The sequence below is a fragment of the Eumetopias jubatus genome, unplaced genomic scaffold (assembly GCF_037043125.1).
Source record: "Eumetopias jubatus isolate StellerSeaLion01/CBP00866 unplaced genomic scaffold, mEumJub1_p1.0 scaffold_10, whole genome shotgun sequence".
Taxonomy (NCBI): domain Eukaryota; kingdom Metazoa; phylum Chordata; class Mammalia; order Carnivora; family Otariidae; genus Eumetopias; species Eumetopias jubatus.
In genome coordinates, this window is record NW_028274816.1 from 34,700,458 (window position 1) to 34,723,147 (window position 22,690).

Consider the following 22,690-nt stretch of genomic DNA (forward strand, 5'->3'; position numbering starts at 1 on the left):
AGGTCAGGAAGATTAAACCCCTTAATTCACATGCCAAACTTCCCATTTCAATTGTGGTTTTGTCTCCCAGCTAAAGTTTGTCTTTTTGTGACATTTGCATTAAGCCCAGAGGACATTTTGAGTGGAAACATGCTGAAAGCATAATTGAAACGCTGAGTGGTGCCATTTGTCTAATTTGCATTTTTCCCCCAGGTGGGGAGTTTTCACTCCCCATTTCTTCTCCTGGGGTGTTCAAAGATTATCTCAAAAAATGATGTTGTACAATTGATTCCAATAAATCCCCATATACAGTATATTATATGTATATATATTTTTTCTTTCTAGAATCTATTTTAAATGCCACAGTGATAAACTATGTAAGGAAGTCCTTTGTAGGTTCATAATAGTACAGATAGTTTCTTTTCTCCCTCAGATAGAGATTTTGAATATTTGTTCACAAACTTAATTTTTTATTAGAATTTTCCCTTTCAGTTATCCTCATGGTGTCATTCCAAGCTATTTAGGAGGGTGTCTCTATAGAAACAAACATTAAAAAAAAGTAGGCAGACATAAACTATTCAATTTCATCCTTAATATGTTCTTTGAACTCTGTGCCCCCAAATATGCACTGACTTGATCTCTATTAAAAAGTTTGAGAATCAGTGATATTTTGGTGTCTCAACAAAGTTATTAAATGAGACAATGATGCAGGGCTGATGCTATCAGTTGCACCCTTTAATGGGGAATTTAAGGTGAGATTATAATCGGTGGGGAAGTAGAATCTGTTTTTCTAGGAGGAAGAAGTCAAATATGAGTGTGGTAAACTGTTTCTCTTTTGACTAAGTATTCCTCATATACTCCAGATCTGCCATTTAGATACGGCCGAAGCTGCTGTCATCGGCGAGGCCGAGTTTTGTGCTTTTTCTGAGGTGTGCATCTTCCTCAAACTTGAATTATTTATGCTAGACATATTCTTTCAAATATCAGAAGGCCTCCTAGATGATATCGAATAATCATATGGAATTCTATCAGATCCCTTTTAGGTTATAAGCCTGAGTTAGGGTGGAGCCAGGCATGAATTTATTTAAATGAGGGATATGCAGAGAGGAATGTAGCCCAGGCCAGCATTTTGGGAGGGTGGAACTCATATCCCTCTGAGGGCTTTAATGCCTGCAAAGACAAACGTGTTTTTATTTGACTCCTTAGATTTAATTTAACATTATTGGGGGAAAAAAAGGACATCTGATCCATCCAATATGTATTATAAACGTTATCTTCAAATAATTTTGTGAGAATAAACAATGTGAGACAAATAAAAGAAAAATATTAAGTGAATAATAGATCTGCTATGAAAATATGGTGAAAATGTGAGGCTGGACGCGGAGTGTTTGAAGGAGGGAGTACATTTGCCCAGGCAGACTATCATGAACTGTGTGGCCTTCCCCTCATTCAACCTCACTAAGTCTCAGTTTCCTTTTTTTTTTTTTTAAGATATTTATTTATTTAATTTAATTTATTTGACAGAGAGAGTGAGAGAGCACAAGCAGGGGGAGCAGCAGAGGGAGAGAGAGAAGCAGGCTCTCTGCTGAGCAGGGAGCCCAATGCGGGTCTCGGTTCCAGGACCCTGGGATCATGTCCTGAGTCGAAGGCAGATGCTTAACCATCTGAGCCACTCAGGCGCCCCTAAGTCTCAGTTTCTAGAGAGGAAACAAATAATCTACCTCAAATTGGTCATGTGAGGATTCACTGCAATCATGAGTGTAAAACCTTCGGTGCAGTGTCATGCTTTTAGGAAAAATAAGACTTTGGATTGGTAGGAAGTTATCTGTACAAACAATCCATTTAAAAAACATTTAATGAAACTCTCTTGAGTCTACTATGGGTGGAGCACTGTGATTTTGCTTCTTTGATGTCATTTTTTTCTTTACAACCTCTCACGTGAGACAGGTAGGGCTTTGCCAAGAAGAGTAGGAAGATTCAAAGATGGTCAAGGCTGGATCAGAATCATCTGCCTCACTCCTTTGGCCCCAGCAGAGGCACCTCTAGTAACCATCTCCATGGTAACCACACTTGGCCCAGCAGGCCAGAGCATGGGTACCTGACTAGAAAGAGATGGAAGGACCCAGAAGGCAGGTGGAAAACTAGCTGGTAGCAGGAAGCTATGTAGGAAAAGGAAAAAAGTAGCTCCCTTAATGCCCACAATTACAGGAGTAATGATGGTAATAATTCTTATTCATGGAGCACCATCCTAAGTGTTTTATGCATGTAGGTATGTATGATCGTGTTGAATGCTCAACATAAGAATTACAGTACCTGTGAGGGAGGTCTACTATTTGTCCCACTTTACAGATGAAGACATTGAGGTACAAAGAGGATGGGTGGTCTGCCCAGGGTCACAGGGCTGCTGCACATGTACCAGGTTTGGAAAATGGCTTGGAAACCTACCATTAAAACTGCCCTTTCTTAGGGCACGGGAAGAGTAGTTCCTGGCATGCTAGGTCCCCAGCCTCCTCTCTGTGCCAGGGATGGCTGGGAAATGTGGAAACCTGGCATCTTGACAAGCAGTCCATTGTCTGAGGTCCTGGTTTTTGGCCCTTAGCTGCATTGGATTCGTCTGGGGAGCTTCAAGGGATACCAGTGCCCAGACCCCAGCCCAGCCTGGTTATATCAGAATCTTGGTTGGGAGTTGAAGAGGTGTTGCTATGTTTTAAAATGCTCTCCAGATGATTCTCATAGCCTTGAAAAAACCACAGTCTAAAGCATCTGCTCTTGAACTGGTAAAGGTATCTAAAACAGAGACCCAGTTTTGCAATCCTTAGTTATTTGATAGAGCAAGCTGGGAAGAAAGCTAGACTATATTGGGTGCCTATGTTGTGCCAGATCCTGAATGTAGATGTGGTCTCTCACTACGCCCTTATTTGGGACCTCTGAGAAGCCCAGAGGGATTCGTGAGTGGCCTTCAGGGGTCAGGATGGGGTAACTGCCCTATTCCCTCTTATGCATCAATTCCCAGGAAATGAATGTACTGAGAGTTTAAACTATAGAGGTAGACAGATGGACTGGGGACAGGTTCCTGCTTTCTCTAGGTGTATGAACTCGAGCAAGTTGGTCAATATCAGAGGCTCAGTCTGTTTTCCCGTAAAATGGAAAACGGTGCTTTTAGAGTATGCATTTTCAGTGGGGCTATGATACCCCCAAGAGGCTGGCATGGGGGAGGGGCAAAACATTGCCTTTGTGTGTGTGTATAAAGCACAGAGGTACATAGTACACAGACATGCAGTATCTCTGTGTCATTGAAATTTCATGACAGTAGTGGCACCTGAGTGGCTCAGTTGGTTAATCATCTGACTCCCGATTTCAGTTCAGGTCATGACCTCAGGGTTGTGAGATCCAGCCCCAAGTTGGGCTCTGCACTGGGCTTGGAGCCTGCTTGGGATTCTCTCCCTCTGCTCCTCCCCCTGCTCATCTAAGACAAGAATGGCCTAGGGACCTTCTTTCTCAATTCCTGCCCTTGCTTGCAGCAGCTTCTGCTCCCAGCATTAAAGAAGTACCATGCCCTCAGTCCACCCCTATTAGAGTATCATTTTGCCCCTAGAGAGCAAGTGAATTAAGTATAATCATTATTGATGGCCTCCTGTATGCAAAAGCATTCTGTTCATTGCTAGAGATATAGAAATGCATGAGAAGAAGAAAGATTCAATTTCTGATCTTGGTTCTTTTTTTAAAAAAAGATTTTATTTATTTGAGAGAGAGAGAGAGTACAAGCAGGGGGAGTGGCAGACAACAGGCAGAGGGAGAAGCAGGCTCCCTGTTGAGCAGGGAGCCCGATGCAGGACTCGATCCCAAAACTCTGGGATCATGACCTGAGCTGAAGGCAGATGCTTCACTGACTGAGCCACCCAGGCGCCCCTCGGCTCTTGGTTCTGCTGAGAAAAACAGATACATAAAATGGACATATTGCTCTAACATGATATAAAAGATCCTGTGTACAGGAAACTTGGGGAACACAAAGAGGATATTTGAACAAGTTATGGAGCTGACTCTTGTAGAATGGCTAAGAGTTAACAGGGTGAGGAAGGTGGGAAGTGACCTCTGCACAGAGGGAGCAAAATGAGCAGAGGGGTGGGAGAATATAGTAGGTGTAGGCTGGAGCAGGGGTGAGTAATGAGTGAGGCACAGAGTGAGGGCAGAGGCCAGAGGCGAAACCAACGGACAGCTTAGCCATGGAGGACCTTGGGTGCTGGCATCATTTGCACTGGGGAGCTGTAATTGTATGAGACTCAGGTAGAGGCAAGTTGGCTCTATAGTTGTGTTGGGAGGGTCCAAATCTTTTTTCAAGGAATAAGTCTTAATGTGGCCTCCAGGCCCCACATTTCCAGCTGATCTCCACTCTCCGTTCCCCACGTTCCCCCTTGCTCTTTGTGCCCATCTCACTGGCTTATTTGCAATCCCCTGAATGCCATTGGACCTTTGCACATGTGGCTCTTTCTGCCTGGAGTAGGTCCTCTGTTACTTATAAGGGTATTGAATTACTGTCTTTCTCTGTCCGACTGTACTTCAACCCAGGGACTGTGTCCATCTTTGCTCAACATTATAAACCCCGCATCTAGCATAATATAGATTCCTAGTTAATATTTCTGGAAGGAAGTAATGGACATGGGAAGGAAGAAAGGAAGGAAAGGAAGGGAAAGGCGGAACTAGAACCCCACAAACTTTTGTATGCTCCCCAGTTCGGTCTGTCTTCTTGGGTCCTGCCCAGGGGCCAGGGCCAGAACCAGCCAGCATCCTGGCCATCTAGCGGGCCCTGTCATTTGAGCAGTGTCCCTTCAGTGGATGAATGCTAATCGATAATAATGAAACAATTTATGTGTCTCTCCACATTTACAAACTGTGGGAAGCACCTCCTTTGCTCTCTTCAAGCCTCAGTTACCTTATCTATAAACTGGGGTCAAAAAAGTACCTCATTCGTTGTGCAGATTAAATAAGAGAATGCATCGTAAAATGCTTGACACTTCGCCTCGCGTGTGGAAAATGTTCAATTCACGTTAGCTATTATCATTATCAGCTAATACGGTTATTATCACCGTAAGAATTATCTCCCAGAACAGAAAGATTAGCTTAGTTCATCAAATATTTATATGGCTTTAACAGTGTGCTCAGACCAAAGTAGATGTTGTCACCAAAGATACTCAAGAAAGTTCCTTGAAGCAATATTTTGAGAGCCCCAAACTGGAAATAGCCCCGATGCCCATCAAGAGAAATTCATTAGAGCCACATACTGGAGTACTACACAGTGGTTAGGAATAACTGTTGTGACTCACAGACACATGGACGAGTCTCACAGACATAATATCCAGTGGAAGAATCCAGACACAAGAGAGCACACACTGGACGATCCCAGTTTTTTGAAGTGCAAACGCATGTGGAACAGACCTATGGTTTTAGAAGTCAGCATTGTGCAGCCTTCAAGGAGGAAGCTGGGGATTGTGGCTCAGGAGGGAGGGCAAGGGGAAGGTTGGTAGTATTTGTATCTGGGCCTAGGCCCTGAGTATATGGGCATGCCCACTTTATGAAAATACATCGAGTTGTACATTCTGATTTATGTGCTTTTTTTGTATCTGTATTATGCTTCAGTTAAAGGTTTACTAAACAAACACGTCTGTTCAGTAGAGAGCTGAGGAAACAGAAGCGGGGTGAGGAAAGAAGGCCAGCAGTACAATTCTGTGCTTGCCCACAAGAACAGCTGCTTCTCCTATTCCTTCCCAAACATGACTTAGCCATTCAACTATAGGAATTTTTGTCCACATCTATCCCACCAATGTGTTAATCCGGGCCAGGCGTCATTGGTACAACACCAGACTGACTGGTTTTCTGTGTTAATCCAGGCCAGGCGTCATTGGTACAACCCCAGACTGACTGGCCTCTCTTCTCTCTCAAACCACTCTCTGGAACCCTGAGCTGCTATCTTAAAAGATCCTGTTCATCTCTGCATCCTCAGTGCTTAGTACCTGCCTGGAACATGGCAGGTGATCAAGGACAGATCTAGAATGAATGAAGTTTCCCAGCACAATCAAAGCCAGAGAGCTACAGGGGGGTGCTGTGGGATAAGGGGAAGCATTTGTAGATTTGGGTGGGGAGCAGTGACCCACATTTAATGGTCAGAGATTTCTCCAGCAGTAAGCTGCCCAACGTACTCACACTCTTTCTGTTTTTGTTCACCTGTTCTGTTTTGGTTTGTTTTTTTTTCCCCAGTGACCTTCAGTGACTGCAAAGGAAACAACAAGCTGCACTATGAGGTCTCAAGCCCATACTTCAAGGTGAACAATGATGGCAGCTTAGTTGCCCTGAAAAACATAACCGCGGTAGGCAAGACTCTGTTCGTCCATGCCCGGACTCCCCATGCAGAAGATATGGCAGAACTCATGATTGTCGGGGGGAAAGACATCCAGGGCTCCTTGCAGGTAACACAGCTGTTTGGGATAAACGAGGTCCACAGAGGAACGTTGGGGTCTGTATGTCTTATGTGGAAAATAGTTCTTTGGTTTATTACTGGCCAAGACTTCTTTGTTGTTGCAAAGGACAAAAACCCAACTCAAAAAACTATTCGGGGGAGGTGGTATGTGAGAATTTATTGGCTAATGAGGCAAATATTTCAGAATAACTCTGCCTTCAGGCGTGGCTGTGTACCAGTGCCCAGTTATGGCATCAGCTTTGATCCTTACCCGTTTTGTGGTTCTATTTTCCTTCTGTTGGCTTCACTCTTAGACAGTCACATCCTTCTCTGCCTTCCAATGTGGAGATCTCAGCAGCTCTACTTCGTTTTCCCAGCCTGAAGTCCCCTGAGAAAGCACCTCTTCCTGATAATGCCAACAAATGCTTGAAATCAAATCTTATTGGCTCTCATTAGATCACGTGTCCATCCTTGAACTAGTCACTGTGTCCATTGGGTAGCCATGCTCTAGTTGGCTAAGTCTGAGTCACCACGTGTCTCATCCTGAAGCCAGGGTGGAGTCAGCCCCACCTAAGACATGTGGGTGGAGAGTGAAAGATAGGTAGTTACTCAAAGTAAATTAGCATGCTGTTGTGTGAGGATGGGAAATGGTCCTTGGGCAGGCAAGAACACAGTGGCCCACTGGAGTTGTATAACAAGACAGCCATTGCTTATGGCACCACTCCTTTGCCATGATCTAACGTCCATTCCTTTCAAGATGCGCACGTATGCTGATCCTTGTACCTGTGTATGTTTACACACTTTAAGAATGCTACCAACTGCCCTTTAGACTTCCTGATTGTGTCATCCAGAGACTTTTTGCTACCGTGGACTCACCTACCCCTCTTTCATCAAGAGTTTAAAGACTCTGGTTTCTTGATAGAAAAGAAAGGCACACAGCAAGACCCAGACCAAACAATGACAATAATAATGGTGTATTCCCAGCTGGGTGTGGCTAGATTTTGCTCCTACTTGATGGTCTCCTCTTACCCAATTTTTCAAAGCCTTGATTTTTGCTGCCTTTCTCCATCTGCCACACTCCCCATAACCTTGCTTTATCTGTGAATTTTTGTTCAGCGGTGGAGGGTGGGGGGTTGATGCGAACACCAATTCTACAGCTGGGGAGCAGAGACAGAGACTGTCTGTGTGATCTTCAAAGAATCATCAAACTCCTTTATCTGCAGACTAGAGGGGTGAAACAGTCTGGGATGGCTAATAAGTGGCATGTGCATTGCCCCATTCTGTCACCATACTCATGGCAGATATGGCTAATTGTCCCCAGCTGGGCCTGAGTATCTTTCCCAATACAGTGCTCTGGAAGCTACTATCCATTGATCATTCAGAGATGTTTCCAGGGATGGAATATATTTGTCATCCCTAGACCGGACAGACTCCACAATTCCCCTTCATATCTATGAATCTGTGAGTTAAGGGTAGATAGCAAGCTAAAAATGAATCCACAGTGTGCCACTCATATTTTTGAAGAAAATAGGATATTGATGAATATGCCCAGTGTGGAAACCCACTGGCACCACAAAAGCAAGCTTTTCTCTTACTTAGCCATGGTCATTTTCACAGCATCTCACTAACTTGTGATATAAATGACTCGGTAAATATCTAAAGTAACAAAATTGCTGGGATGTGCAGCACAAAGTGCTTCTTAGGAACAAGTAAATGGTACAGAAACTCACATAAGGGGTTTGCATGTGGGATGGGATGTATTTAGACAGACATTGTTCATCGTGATGAATGGCTCCTCTTTAAATCCAGAAAAGACAGTGTCATCCTGCTTAGCTTAAAGCAGAGCAGAGGGAATTCTGGGCACTTCCCAGGACAGACTCCACCTTGATAGGCTCTGAGACCTGGGGTTCAGTAAGAAGAGACTCAGTCTTGAAGAACTGGCCTCTTGAGTCCCAGAGAGACACCCTCCTGGAGGCCAGGCCCCTCAGAGCCATTTCTCATTCGCCTCTATCTGAGTCCATTGTCCACAAAGCCTGGTTGCCATCGGCGGCTTCTTATAAAGCCTGGTGGAGGCTGTGGCACCGTGCACTTTTTGGTGGACCCCAGCAGAACGGGGGTCTGCCATTCCTCTCCTGCCTCCAGTAATTTCATGAGGTTTGAAAATAGGCCTTGTGGAGCTGCCCAGATGTGTCTGTAATAAAAAGTCCAAAAAAGTTAAAAAGAAAAAAAAAAGATAGGAAAACAATATGACTAGCCAAAGAATTCCTCCAAGGAGAACACAATCCTTCAGAGATATTCATTTGGTATTTTGAGGCCCTCCTATGTGCAGCCGAGTGGCCAGCTGCTAGAGAGGGGAAGCAGTGAGCCCTCAGTCAGCCCCACTCCTGGGCAGGGAGGGAAAACGAACGAGTATGTTGAAACAGCCCTAAGCAGGGCACCAAGGCTGACTGTTCTTCTGTGCCTTTTAGAGAACAGATCGGGCAGTGGAAGGGGGGCTGGTAACAGAGCCAGCACGTTCATGGCCCTCACAAGTCTGCCAGGGGCTGCCCTCATGGGCCCCAAATGCTGACTCATTAAATCTCCCCTACCACCTAGGAGGCATGTGCTACTGCCCTCGCTTTACAGATGGGGGAAACTGAGGACATAGAGGTGAGTGAGAAATTTTATTATTTAGTGGGACTCTCTCAAGGGTGTGCATCTCAGTCTGTGCTTTGTGTCCATTGTTTTTAACCCTCATGACCCTCCCCCGTGGGGCTGCTGACTTCACCCCTTCCTCCAGATGTGAAAAGTTGTCCAAGATCCCCGAGCTTGAAATTGGCAGAAATGAGATGATTGAGATCTGTCCTCTCCGTCCAAACATTCACTCTCTTTCCTGCCCGTGGGTCAAGAGATGAGGGCACGAGTCAGAGCAATACAGTAGCAATGGAAGAAACCAACAAACGGCAGGTGTGGTTTGAAGGAGGAAAAAGCCAGGATTTAGGGTTTGGGTGACTCCAAGCTGTGGAGGCTAGGAGGATGGAGGTGGATTGGACCAGTCAGAAAAGGGGTGGTTGGGACACATGAAAAAGTGCTCAACATCGCTCGGCATCAGGGAAATCCAAATCAAAACCTCAAGGAGATACCACCTCACACCAGTCAGAATGGCTAAAATTAACAAGTCAGGAAACGACCGATGTTGGCGGGGATGCGGAGAAAGGGGAACCCTCCTACACTGTCGGTGGGAATGCAAGCTGGTGCAGCCACTCTGGAAAACAGTGTGGAGGTTCCTCAAACAGTTGAAAATAGAGCTACCGTACGATCCAGCAATTGCACTACTGGGTATTTACCCCAAAGATACAAATGTAGGGATCTGAAGGGGCACGTGCACCCTGATGTTTATAGCAGCAATGTCCACAATAGCCAAACTGTGGAAAGAGCCAAGATGTCCATCGACAGATGAATGGATAAAGAAGATGTGGTGTGTGTATACACACACACACACACACACACACACACACACACACACACACACACACACAATGGAATATTATGCAGCCATCAAAAGGAATGAGATCTTGCCTTTTACAATGACGTGGATGGAACTGGAGGGTGTTATGCTGAGTGAAATAAGTCAATCAGAGAAAGACATGTATCATATGACCTCACTGATATGACGAATTCTTAATCTCAGGAAACAAACTGAGGGTTGCTGGAGTGGTGGGGGGTGGGAGGGATGGGGTGGCTGGGTGATAGACATTGGGGAGGGTATGCGCTATGGCGAGTGCTGTGAATTGTGCAAGACTGTTGAATCACAGATCTGTACCTCTGAAACAAATAATGCAACATATGTTAAGAAAAAAAAAGAAGAAGATAGCAGGAGGGGAAGAATGAAGGGGGTAAATTGGAGGGGGAGACGAACCATGAGAGATGATGGACTCTGAAGAACAAACTGCGGGTTCTAGAGGGGAGGGGAGTGGGGCGTGGGTTAGCCTGGTGATGGGTATTAAAGAGGGCACATTCTGGGCGCCTGTGTGGCTCAGTTGGTTAAGCGACTGCTTTCGGCTCAGGTCATGATCCTGGAGTCCCGGGATCGAGTCCCGCCTCGGGCTCCCTGCTCGGCAGGGAGTCTGCTTCTCCCTCTGACCCTCTTCCCTCTCGTGCTCTCTATCTCTCATTCTCTCTCTCTCAAATAAATAAATAAAATCTTAAAAAAAAATAAAGAGGGCACGTTCTGCATGGAGCACTGGGTATTATGCACAAACAATGGATCATGGAACACTACATCAAAAACTAATAATGTAATGTGTGGTGATTAACATAATAATAAAAAATTTAAAGAAAAGGGGTGGTTGGGAAAGGTGCTTGTTTAGTCAGGCTTGGATGTGTTGAGTTGGTGGCTCCTGGGGACATCTTGATAGAGATGACAGAAGATCTTAGGGTAAACACTTAGGGGAAGAACAGTATGGGGTAAGGCTTTGGCTTTGGTGTTAAACTTAAGTGGGTTCAAATTTCCACTCCACCACCTATGATTGTGACTTTGGACAAACTACCCAACTCCCTAAACCTCAACATCCTTATCTATGAGACAGGGGTAAGAATAATCTGCATCACAGAATCATTCTGCTGGGAATAGCCCAGAACACCAGGTGACCCATCCTAACAATGGTATCATATTGGAACCTCTAGAAAAAGGAGAGCTACTGGGGGTTAAGTGATCTCACCAAGGCCAGGAGACAGAAGGCGGAGATTAAGGGAAGGAGAAGAAAGTGAAGCCAGAAAGCCTAAACCTGTGAAGTCTATTTGTTAATGGCTTAATTATAGACTCCCAAGCTGTCTCTGCATTTTGAATGGGCTGCCCAGAAGCTAGGACCTCTCTATATGGACAGTGTAAGTTCACCTTAGACTGGAGAGGGCAGGGGAGCAGCTTAGTCCCTCATGTTTTGACAGGGGAGGTAGGACTGGTATGGAAGGGCCAAGGCTTACCATGCTTACAGGATGGGTTTCTAGCCTGGGGAAGGTAATGATGAACTGCACTCATGAAAGTACGTCTGGACAGACGGTAGCTTGTCCGCACTGAGTCTGCTATCCCTCACTGCCTGACAACAGTGAATGGGAAGACAGCAGAGTGCTCGCTTTTAATTTATTTTTACTTTGGATAGAGGGCTCCAAAGGTTTATATGGGCCAGCTCTGTTTCATTCCTTATGCATCTTAGGTAGAGATGTCTTTACCTGCTGTGCAAATGGGACTCATCAACCTCAATTTCACGTCTAGCATTAAAAAAGTTTTTTAAGCCCATCTTTTTATTAATTTTTTCTTTCTGACTTAAGAAATTGTAGCTTCTGTGACTGTAGATTATGGCAAGGAATATTGACATCAATTACAGCACTGGAGGAAGTCAGGCTGGGAGGTAAGAACATTAGGGAGCTTGTAGAAATTTATTTTGAATTCCAGTTTGAGAGCTAAAAGAGACTCTGCCCACAAGCTTCATCTTGAAATGTGGGCATTCACACTCTAAGCAGCTGTAGAATATAGGTACCCATGACCTGGACAGCTGGGTCCTTAAGAACAGAGCAGGAGATGCACAATGCAATGGGAGGGAGGGGTGTGAGAGCCTGCGGGCTCTGGGCTTGGATCCAGCTCTCACACTGGGGCTGTGTCTTAAATGCAAATCTGATCACTTTACTCCTTGCTTAATGGGACCTTGCGAGCTCATCAGCCCACCTGGCCCCTAGGATAATATTCTGTCACCTTCATAGATGTCTGAAAGGGCCCTTCACTGTTGAGCCTGCTGGTCTCTGCAGCCTTCCCTCAAGTCCGGTTCCTTTCATCTGTAAGTGGCTTGACCTGCTGAAATGCTTGACCTCCAAGAGCTTTCCCTGCTCCCTGTCCAAAGGAGGGTCCCCCATGGTAGCAATGGTTCTGCTGCTTCATGCCCTTCTTCTCAGTTTGTAAATTATGCATTTATTTCAGGTGTTTAAAGTCTGGCTCCCTGATAAGACTGTGTGAGCTCCCTGGAGGCAGAAATATAGTCTGTTTCCTTCCTATTTCCTTCCTCCCTCCCTTCCTTTCTTCCTTCCTTACTTCATTGTTTTCCAGTGTGTCCATGGCTATATCCCTAGGACTCTGCACCGTGCCTGACACACAGGTGGTGTTCATTGACTGTCTTTTGAATAAAGGCCTGAGTAGAATGCAATGCATCTTTCACACCACTCCCTGCATTGAACTCTGGGCTCCTCACTCCAGTACGAAACCACTGTGGTTTCTTGAATTGGCCAAGCTCTCCCTCCCATTTGTGCTGGTGACAGCCCCCTAGCTATAGCCCCAGCGGCCCCATGGCCAGCACCAACTGACCTGGCTAGCTCCTTTGATACTTCTGGGCCCGCCAAGATTTCCCTTCCTTAGGGACACCTCTCTGACTGTTCCCCCCAGATCATTAAGTGTTTTTTTCCTCCATGTTCCTCGCAGAACCCTGCCTGGCTCCCTGATCATAGCACTAAATTTTAACTGCCTGATTTAATTTGTGCTGTTTCCCATCTCTGTTCTGAACTCCTGAACTCCGGGACCATGATGCCTTGATTCCCAGTGCTGCACTTACCACCACTGCTCCAGTTCCCTCACCTGTAAATGGGTTCACAACAGAATTGACTTCATAGAGATGTCGTGAGGATTAAATGAGTAAATATATACAAAGCATTTAGAACAGTGCCCAGCACAAAGTGAGTGCCATGAATATGCCAGTTACTCCTCATTGCTGTATCATCAAAGCCAGACTATAATAAATGCTCAGCAAAGGAGCCTGGCAAATCGAGACAACCCAGCCCTCCCTCCCCTGCCCATCATGACCAAATTCTATCTCGTCTACCACCTGTAGGGTATTTAGAATTCCACGTGAACTGAAATCATTACCATTTCACTCCTCAGGTGTCCACTGGGTGTGAAACACTGACTAGTCTTCCAGGACTCTTAGTTTCTATGGGTCCGCTTAATAAACACCAAAAGACTTGGCGGTATTTAGAAGTTAATTATGAAGCATTTACGCTTGTTCACTAGAAGTCAATATGTGGTGTTCTTAGTAAAAGGAAACTGGTCTCTGAATGAAGTTGCTTTATTAAATGCAAAAAAAAATTTCCTCCCCCTTTTTTGCCATTTAAAACATTCCCCCCCAAAATAAAATGAATAGAGAAAGTTATGACAGACACTGAAAAAGCTAAACGTAAGGCTTGCTTATCTTGGTAGACCACCATCACTGTAAACTATTCATTTAAATGACATAAATTTGGCTCCTAATCCAGTTTCAAGAATGAGGATGCAAATAGTTCCAGAAAGATAAAATAAAAGGAGCAATCAGAAGAAGGAACAACTTGGGAGGAAAGAGTTGTTTTTGTTTCTAATGTTTAAAAATAAAAATATAAAACATGCCATTGACTGCTCAGCTGCCGATGTTAATATTGCTGCTAAATCTGTATCTTGGCCCTGGTGGGGATCAGGGCAGTGAACCCCCTGTCTGGAGTCTCGGGTTCCATGTGTTGAGTACCTTGAGGGATTGTGCGTCTGGGGACTCGAAAGCAACGGCTGAGTGGCTACTGTCCGTGCACATGTGTGTGCTCTGTGACATTTAGCTGAGCGGTGCATGATATGCAGGGGGACCTGGAATCACCCCGAATTGGGATCTAATCACACATTTAATACTTGCCACTCAGGTGGCACTGAAAAGTCCCCTAACTCTTTTGAGGTACGGTTTTCTCATCTGTGAAACCGTGGCTATATGTATATCCAGCCTTGTTTAGATGCCAGCATGGGGTATACAAAACAATTCTTTTTACTATCATGCCTATCCCAGTGCTAACAGAGGGTCTCAGTCACAGACTGGTGACTCTTAAGTGAAGTATACAGTGAGTTGCTGTCACCTCTGTATATTCCTTCACCATCTTTCCCGATCTCACATGTTCTAGACAAAAATATTTTTGCACATGTGTTACTGAGATGAACTCCAATTTTTATCACCTCTGAGTCAACCAGTTGAATCCTGTTTGCTTGGGTCCTTATACCATCCAACCTCCCAGGCCCCCGTCATGCCGCACACAGGGAACTTGACTTTGTTTGTTTAAAGCATCCCTGAGAATGTGAGCCACCATCTTATGGTAATTGCCTTGTTTCAAGATCTTATCACATTGACTGGGAGTGGCTTGGAATCTGTCAACCTGGTCAATGGTATCGATCTCCCTCGCAAGAAGTATGTATTAAAACCATTGCAGTGGAGAACCAGTCTGGGCATTAACAGTGGCCGTAAAGAAATGAGGAGTTAAAGCTGCAGTTAGGCTCCGATTTAACACGTGTGGTAACTTCAGAACCCTGCGAAGGATCACTCTGCATGGCCAAAGCCTCCCCAGTTACTATTAGGGGAATTAGTGTCCATTTAACTGTCACCCAAATTAGGGAATATATATAGTGTGAAAATTATGGTACAGATCCAAGAATTGGACCTAGAGTAAGGTATTAGGCTGTTACATTTTGACATATGCCTAAATTGTTCTGTTTATGATTCTTAGCTCCAGGATACTATTCAAATACAGATAAAAAGACACCCTTTGATTCATTAATTTAAGTATATAACAGATTGCTTTGTGGATCAGAACTAAGAAAACTGTATACTGAAGATTAATTTTAATTGAAATGCTTGGGGAAAAATAACTGATCCCACAGAAAGTCTACATTACTAAAAACAGCCTCCTTTTGGCTTGTGAAAACTCAGGATTTCATGTTGTGCAGCAGTGTGGTCCAACAGAAAAATCATGTGAGCCACATATGTAATTTTAAGTTTACTTATAGTAACACATACATACACACACCCAATATGTCCATATGGGGTTAAATTTCATAAATATAGACTGTGTGTGTGTGTGTGTGTGTCTGTGTGTACACACACACGCAAGTTTAACCAACATATATATAAATATATATATAAAACCAAACTATATATAATATATAATTTCTTTAAGATATTATCATGTCAACAAATAACCAATTTTTACATTATTTATGAAATTTTTTATATTTTCCTATTTATACTCAACCTTTGGAATTCGGTGTATGTGTTCCACTTATAGCACATCTTAACGCAGATTAGCTATATTTTAAGTGCTTAATAGCCACAGGTAGCAAATGTTTTCCAGTGGGACAGGGCTTCATGTATTTTGAAAGAGGGAGGGAAAGAGTCATTTGCTGAGTGCCTACCATATTTACGGCACGGTCTTAGATGCTCTCACACATACATCTGTTTCTTTGATCATAGCCAACCTGTGCCATTGGTGGTCTGGTTCCTTCCCTGCAGATGTGGAAGGAGCCCAGGTGCAGAGAGGTTGACTGCTTTAGCTAATGTCAGCATTTGCAGCAAGTGCCAGAACTGGGAGCTGGGCCTGGGTTTTCTGATTTTCTGTAGTCACGTCTATTTTGGTAATACTGACATTTACAGCAGAACTGGTGCTTTTCTATTCTCCTGTAAAGACGATGAAATGACATAGAAAAATTAAAAAGTGGTTAGAAATAAAAAAACTGAATGCAGAACTAAGCAAACTCCTAAAGAAATTTTAGGTAGGTGGACAAGTCCTGTGTTGTCATGACACTTTTTAAAAACTTTCCTCATGAATAGAATCTCTGGAGAAAGAAGCTTATGGAAACAGTGCAAGGTTTCCCAAATGTAAATGTCTCTTTGGCTGCAAGTTCCTGTTATTTGAGAATTTTTCTCATTCACCTTCATGGTCCTAGAGTCTGGGGAAAATGCCTTACATTTATGTGTATATATATATTTTTTTATGTATGTGTATATATGTATTTATATGTATGTATGTATATATTAAAGATTTTATTCATTTATTTGACAGAGAGAGACACAGCGAGAGAGGGAACACAAATGGGGGGGAGAGGGAGAGGGAGAAGCAGAGCCCCCATGGAACAGGGAGCCTGATGCGGGGCTCGATCCCAGGACCCTGGGATCATGACCTGAGCCAAAAGCAGATGCTTAACGACAGAGCCATCTGTCGTTAGGTCTCAGGTCCAAGAGCTGGTCAAGTGGCGCCCTCAGTATTCCAATCTGCAGTGAATCCCTGGGTCCAGTGTTCTAACCACAGCTTGCTTTCCAATAGCTGCTTGGGCCTTTTCAAGTAAAAGCAATAGAGCATCATCAGTGACAGATTTTCACCTGGTATCTTGGGATGGAATAAGATACTATGCTGGAATGCACATTTTTCTGGACTCTCTAATATGCTTCTAACAGCCTGTCTTTTCTTATTACCATAAATCAAGTATGAGTGTATTCTTAAGTATAAATATTGGGGTGATCCTCCTTTCAAACCCTCCTCTTAACCTGGCATGTGGAGATCCTTGGTCACCACGGCATTGTCAGTGTGGCTGCTCTCATCGGAGATGAAATGGCAGAGGAAAATTAAAAGTGATTAGAAATATTTTTTACAAATGCAAAAGTGAGGGATGCCTGGGTGGCTCAGTCGGTTAAGCGGCTGCCTTCGGCTCAGGTCATGATCCCAGGGTCCTGGGATCGAGCCCCATGTTGGGCTCCTTGCTCAGCGGGGAGTCTGCTTCTCCCTCTCTCTCTGCCACTCCCCCCACTCATGCTCTCTCTCTCTCTCAAATAAATAAAATCTTTAAAATAAATAAATAAATAAATAAATAAATAAAAAGTAAAAATGCAAAACCGAGTGAGAATCCTGAGAAAATCTTAGGTAGATGGACAAGCCACGTGTTGTCATGATGCTTTTTAAAAACATTCCTCATGAATAGAATCTTTGGAAACAGAACCTAATAGGAAAAGCAAGATTTCCAAATGTAAATGCCTTTAGGCCACTCTGTGAGAGTCTGGTTCTCATTTCTGATCAAAACAAACAAAAACTCCACACAGCTTTTGATACAGACATTGATAGTCTCCATTTAGTTCTTTGGTCTCAATAGTCAAAATTTAGGGAGCAAAGGAAGAGGGAGAAGAAAATACTATTCACTCCGTCCTTTTTCCCCCAGCACTTGGGCCAATCAGATGATAGGGTCTTCACCCAAACTTTTAAGAAGTCTGAGCATTTGGAAGAAATACCCAAGTGTGTCAAGGGGTCACACAAACAGGAAGCATTTTCCTCCTGTGCCCACAATCTAATCTCATCAGAGTCTGTCTTTTTCCTGGATCCTGTTAACAGAAGTAGAAGCCCCCAGGTCTGTGCCCCCTGGGGGTGCTACAACAACGACAGCAAGAGTACCAATATCCTCCTGGAGTCCAGGGAGGGCCAGATATTTCCATTTGCTGGCCTGCTTCTGTCTGTCTTAATAAGGCAAGAGACAGCAACAATCATAAAGCAAACATTTTGTGTGTGTGGCCATCCAAGAATGATGACGTTTTTTATTTTTTACAAAAATATAGATTTTTGTTAATACCTGCTCTTCTTTCTCTATCATGCAAAAAAAGATCAATTCCCCCCCCCCAAAAAAAGTACTTCAAGTAATACCCCATATACAGTCTCTGACTTTGACATATCTGTGGGCTCACACATAGGAGAGAAAATTCACATTCTGACAAAGATGGCTTCTTAAAGCTCTTGGCAAGTCTCAGTCTCCAGACTGGTGAATATGGCCAGTTGGGGAGGCCTTTAAACAAAGAAAGAGAGAAAGAGCTTCCCTACAGGATGGAGTAAGACAAACATTCCAGGGCTGCCCAAGGCCAAAAGGGCTTAAAAAATTTGAGACCATCATTCAAGCAAATTCTAAAATATCCTCCATGGATGAGAGGCATCCTTCAGTTGGACTGAGCTTACTGCTCTGACCCCATTGACCCCCAGTGATTTCTCTCTAGCCTTCTTATAATTCAGAAGGGGCAACATGGGGTCTTCCCTTCTGTTATGTTCATTGTCTCCTCCGCCAGTAAGAGGGAACTGGCCCTGAGATCCAAGAGGGGGCTCTTCCTTCCCTGATGTCTACACAGTCTCTCCTGCCTCCCAGCTCTTTATGGAAATCAGATAGTCCCTCCAATGTTCCATCTTTTTGCAGCAAATCCTTTTGACAAAAGGTGTGCATTGTCAACCAGCCTCCCAACATGTCGGGAAAGTTGGGCTTCTGTTGACAGCAACTTTTTACAAGTCCTTTCCTTTGAAGTTACAAAGCTATACACAGTGGTAGTTCTCCAAGAGACCCATGGAATGGTGTGAATAACCTAACCAGGCTTTTTCTGAAGACCGCCCCCTGTCCAGCACTCTCACCAGATGTCTGTGTCTGCCACTATTTTTTTTTCAAGCCGGTGCTGGGAGACTTAAGACAGCAAATCAGGATGCATGGTTTTCTTCCTTTCACTGTCCATTCTTGCAAACCCCAGTTAACACACATAATTGAGGGTCGACTGCTTTTTTATTCCAAGTTTCTTATTCAATTTGGAGCTTGTTAGCAAAGCCTAAGGCCTAAGAGCATGACCATCATTCTTTTTGCCTTGTTTTCTTATGATTTCCTCTTTCATTCAGGTCTTTGGATAACATTTTCTCTAAAGAAGCAAAAAAGAAAGTTACAAAAGAAGATCCAGAAACTGAATCAAAGAAAAAGCAATGAAGATAATAATAATAATTATTAGTAATAATAGTAATTAATTATTATTATTACCCCCCCATGTTTTTTTTTTTCAAGTTCTGTATAAGTCTTACTATTTTGGTGTTGGTTTATAAGGTAAAATAAAATTATATTCTCCATAAGGATAGAAGCTCTAGCTGACTTGCTCATTGCTATGAATCTAGCACTTACCCTAATACCTGGCACTGAATAAACTCTTATTGAATGAGTAAAAAATGCCAGAAATGGAATGGATATTCGTGTTAATAATGCTGATCATAGCCAGTGTTTACGTAGCTCTAACTTGGTGCCAGGCACCACTCTCAGTGCATTTCTTATGTTAAGTCATTTAATCTTTACAGAAACTCTATGAAATAGATACTATTATCTTCATTTTACAGATGAATAAAGTAAGACTTGGAAAAGACCTTGACTTGCCCATAGTCTTACAACTAGAATATTTTGGAGCCATGCTTTGTGCTCAGACTATTCAAAAAAGCATTTAACAAAACATCTTATACCTTTTAGGTCAAGTTAGAGAAATATGAACTGAATATTATTACCAAATATTAGTAAAGTAAGTTCAGATTGGTTGAAGAGCTGCAACCAAAAGTTCTAAAAAATAATCCAGTCAGCCAAGAGAATGGTTTCTATGCATGCAGTCAATGGCCCTAGCTGATTGAGTTCATCCCCAGTGATGGAAATAAATGAAGACATGTTTTTTAGTTTGTAAATCTCACAGCTCTGGGATCCTAACTGGATGATAGACGCAAGATTCAAAAACAACTCAAGTATCTCTAAGGATGGAATGAAATTAGTAAGGCAATATCAATCGGTATAGATGTGAAGCCCCATTAATAGGCAAACAGATTTCTGGAAGACAGGATAGGAGTGAGGTGGAAAGGACTTGGTTGATGAGGCATTCACTCTTACGGAGCCAAAGCAACTCCCTCTCTGCAGATTCCTACCTTTATTGCTACTCTGCAATTATTCACCTTTAATTTACTGCTCATCACCTTGAGCACAACTCCAAGATTTTCCCATTTGTCTTAAGCAATAAGCCCTACCCCACTGCCTACAATTTCCTGCAGCTGGCCTTGCATTTCTCTCTATATAAAGTTTCTCCCCTCCAACCCGAGCTTTCCCTGTCCTTCTTCCATCTCTACCCACTGCCTTCCCTCTCAGAGGAAGACAGACTTTCCCTCTTTTTGACACATCGCTGCACTTGTGCTCTTGAAGCCGCTCCTTTGTGCTTCTGTATTTTCGTCACATGCTGCCTTTTCTCTGTTATACTATCCATTGTTTCCTCCTCTCTGAATCCTCCCCATCTTCAAACATTCTCCAATCTCAGACTGAACAAATTTCCCCCAAGCCATTGCACCTCTTATCACTGCCCTTCACCAGTCTTCTTCAAAGCATAGTCTTCACTCAACCTCTCTACTTCGTCACAAGTTCACACCTCAGTGCTCCAAAATGGGGCTCCTACCCTCAAGATTCTGGGGAAATTGTTCTCTCTGGAAGGTTGTAGAAACTGAGCAGTGGATTTCCTGAAACTTTTTCTTAGTCCTCAGCCCACTTGAATTCCCTGGGGCATTTGGCAACTTATTTTTGATTCTTAAAAGTTTTATTTTATTGAAGTGAAATTCATTTAACACAAAATTAACCATTTTAAGTGAACATATTAATGGCACATAATAATTCATGATGTTGTGTAACCACCACCTCCATCTACTTCCAAAATACTTTATCACTCCTCAAAAAAAACTCTTACTCCTTAGGTGCTTGACCCTCACGCCTCCCATCGTCCTGCAGTCCCTGCAACGGCTGATCTGCATTTTGTTTCTGAGAATTTACCTGTTCTGGATGTTTCACATAAATGGACTCATACAATGTGATGACTGGCTTCTTCCGCTTAGCACAGTGTCTTCAAACTTCATCCGCATTGTAGCTGTGTCAGAGCTTCGTTGGTTTTCTTTATGGCCGAGTAATATTACTTTGTTCATAAGTTATTTATCCGTTCATCCGCTGATGGCCATTTGGGCCATTTCTACCTTTTGGCTGTTGTGAATATTGCTGCTCTGAACATTCATGTGCAGTGTTTGTTGAAGTACCAGTCTTCAATCCTTTTATATTTATACCTAGGAGTGGTTGCTGGGCCATACGGTAATTCTATGTTTAACTTTTTGAGGAACCACCAATGGTCCGGTTCCACAGCAGCCGGACCATTTTACATTCCTACCACAGCATTTGATGATTTTGAAATGCTCTCTCCTTTGCCTTCAAAGACACTATACTCTCCTCCTTTTCCCACTGCTTCTATGTACGGCAACCCCTTATATTTTCCTCCTCTAGCTCCTCTTCTTTCTCTTCCTGCCGTGAGAGGTATCCATCAGGTTTCTATTTCAGTTCTCCTCTGCTGTTTTCTATCACTCTCAACAACCTCATGCACCTTCGTGGCTTTAAATATCCCCTCTTTAGGATGTCTACAAATCCATGGCTCCATTTCTGACCTTGAGTTCTTCATACCCACCTGTTACAAGGCATCTCCACCTGTATATTTTACTTGCCTCTCAACATGTGTGTGTATGTGTGTGTGTGTGTGTGTGTGTGTGTGTGTGTGTGCGCGCGCGCGCGCGCAAACACTTACTGTTATAAACCTCTAAACCTCACCTTCCTGGATTCTCTACTTCTTGCAATGCCATCCCTGTCTTCCCAGGCACCCAAGCTCACAGCCTTAAGTTTGTCTTTGATGTCCCATCACCTTGAGAGGGCAGTGGCACTTCTCTTTCTTTCTCTTTTCCAGGTGGTTTTTTTTTTTTTTAAGATTTTATTTATTTATTTGAAAGAGAGAGAGGGAGAGCACACGAACAGGGGGAGGAGCAGAGGGAGAAGCAGACTCTCCAATGAGCAGGGAGCCCGACACAGGGCTCGATCCCGGGACCCTGGGATCATGACCTTAGCCGAAGGCAGACGCTTAACTGACTGGGCCACTCAGGCGCCCTTTCCAGGTGGTTTTTACCCCTATACTCTTCTGCACTGTGATAGCCACAACTGGTTTAGGCATCATATCCTTTTATCTGGCCTTTGACAGGGCATTATGAATGGCATCTCTATTAAGTCTGACTTTCTCTCTTCCCTTGTGACCCAACCCACATGCCTATTACTGCTGATCTGTCTTCCCCACCAACAGCTGGGAACATATCATTCCCCTTTCAAAGGCTATCAGGGACTTCTCACACCTACTGAGCAGCATTCAAATTGACCCCAAACTGGCTTTTACCTTTTCACCCATCACTGTTCCCCATCAAACCTGTGAACCTCCAACCAAAGTAAGCTGCTTATCCTCTATGTTCACTTAAATATTATGGTCTTGGGGCACCTGGGTGGCTCAGTCAGTTAAGCATCCAACTCTTGGTTTCAGCTTAGGTCATGATCTCAGGGTCATGGGATCGAGCCCAGTGTTGGGCTCCATGCTCAGCATGAGTCTGCTTGGGATTCTCTTTCCCCCTCTTCCCTTCCCCCAACTCGCAGTCTTTCTCTCTCTCTAAAATAAATAAAACAAATAAAATTAAAAAAATAGTAATAATATGGTCTCTTCTACACCTATCTTTCAGGAGGTGTAAATAGTTACCATAGGCTTACTGTAATGAGAACCAGATTAGGATTTGTGATATTAGGGGAACCATGGACTC

General features: G+C 43.6%; 1 protein-coding gene across 1 annotated transcript in view; it reads left to right on the forward strand.

Annotated features, from left to right (window-relative positions):
• CDH13 (cadherin 13) overlaps positions 1–22,690 on the forward strand; it is a 1,007,564-nt gene that overhangs the window by 366,078 nt on the left and 618,796 nt on the right. The window contains exon 6 of the mRNA XM_088026921.1: positions 6,232–6,440. Coding sequence (XP_087883047.1) covers positions 6,232–6,440 — 209 coding nt within the window. The remainder of the gene's footprint in view (positions 1–6,231; positions 6,441–22,690) is intronic.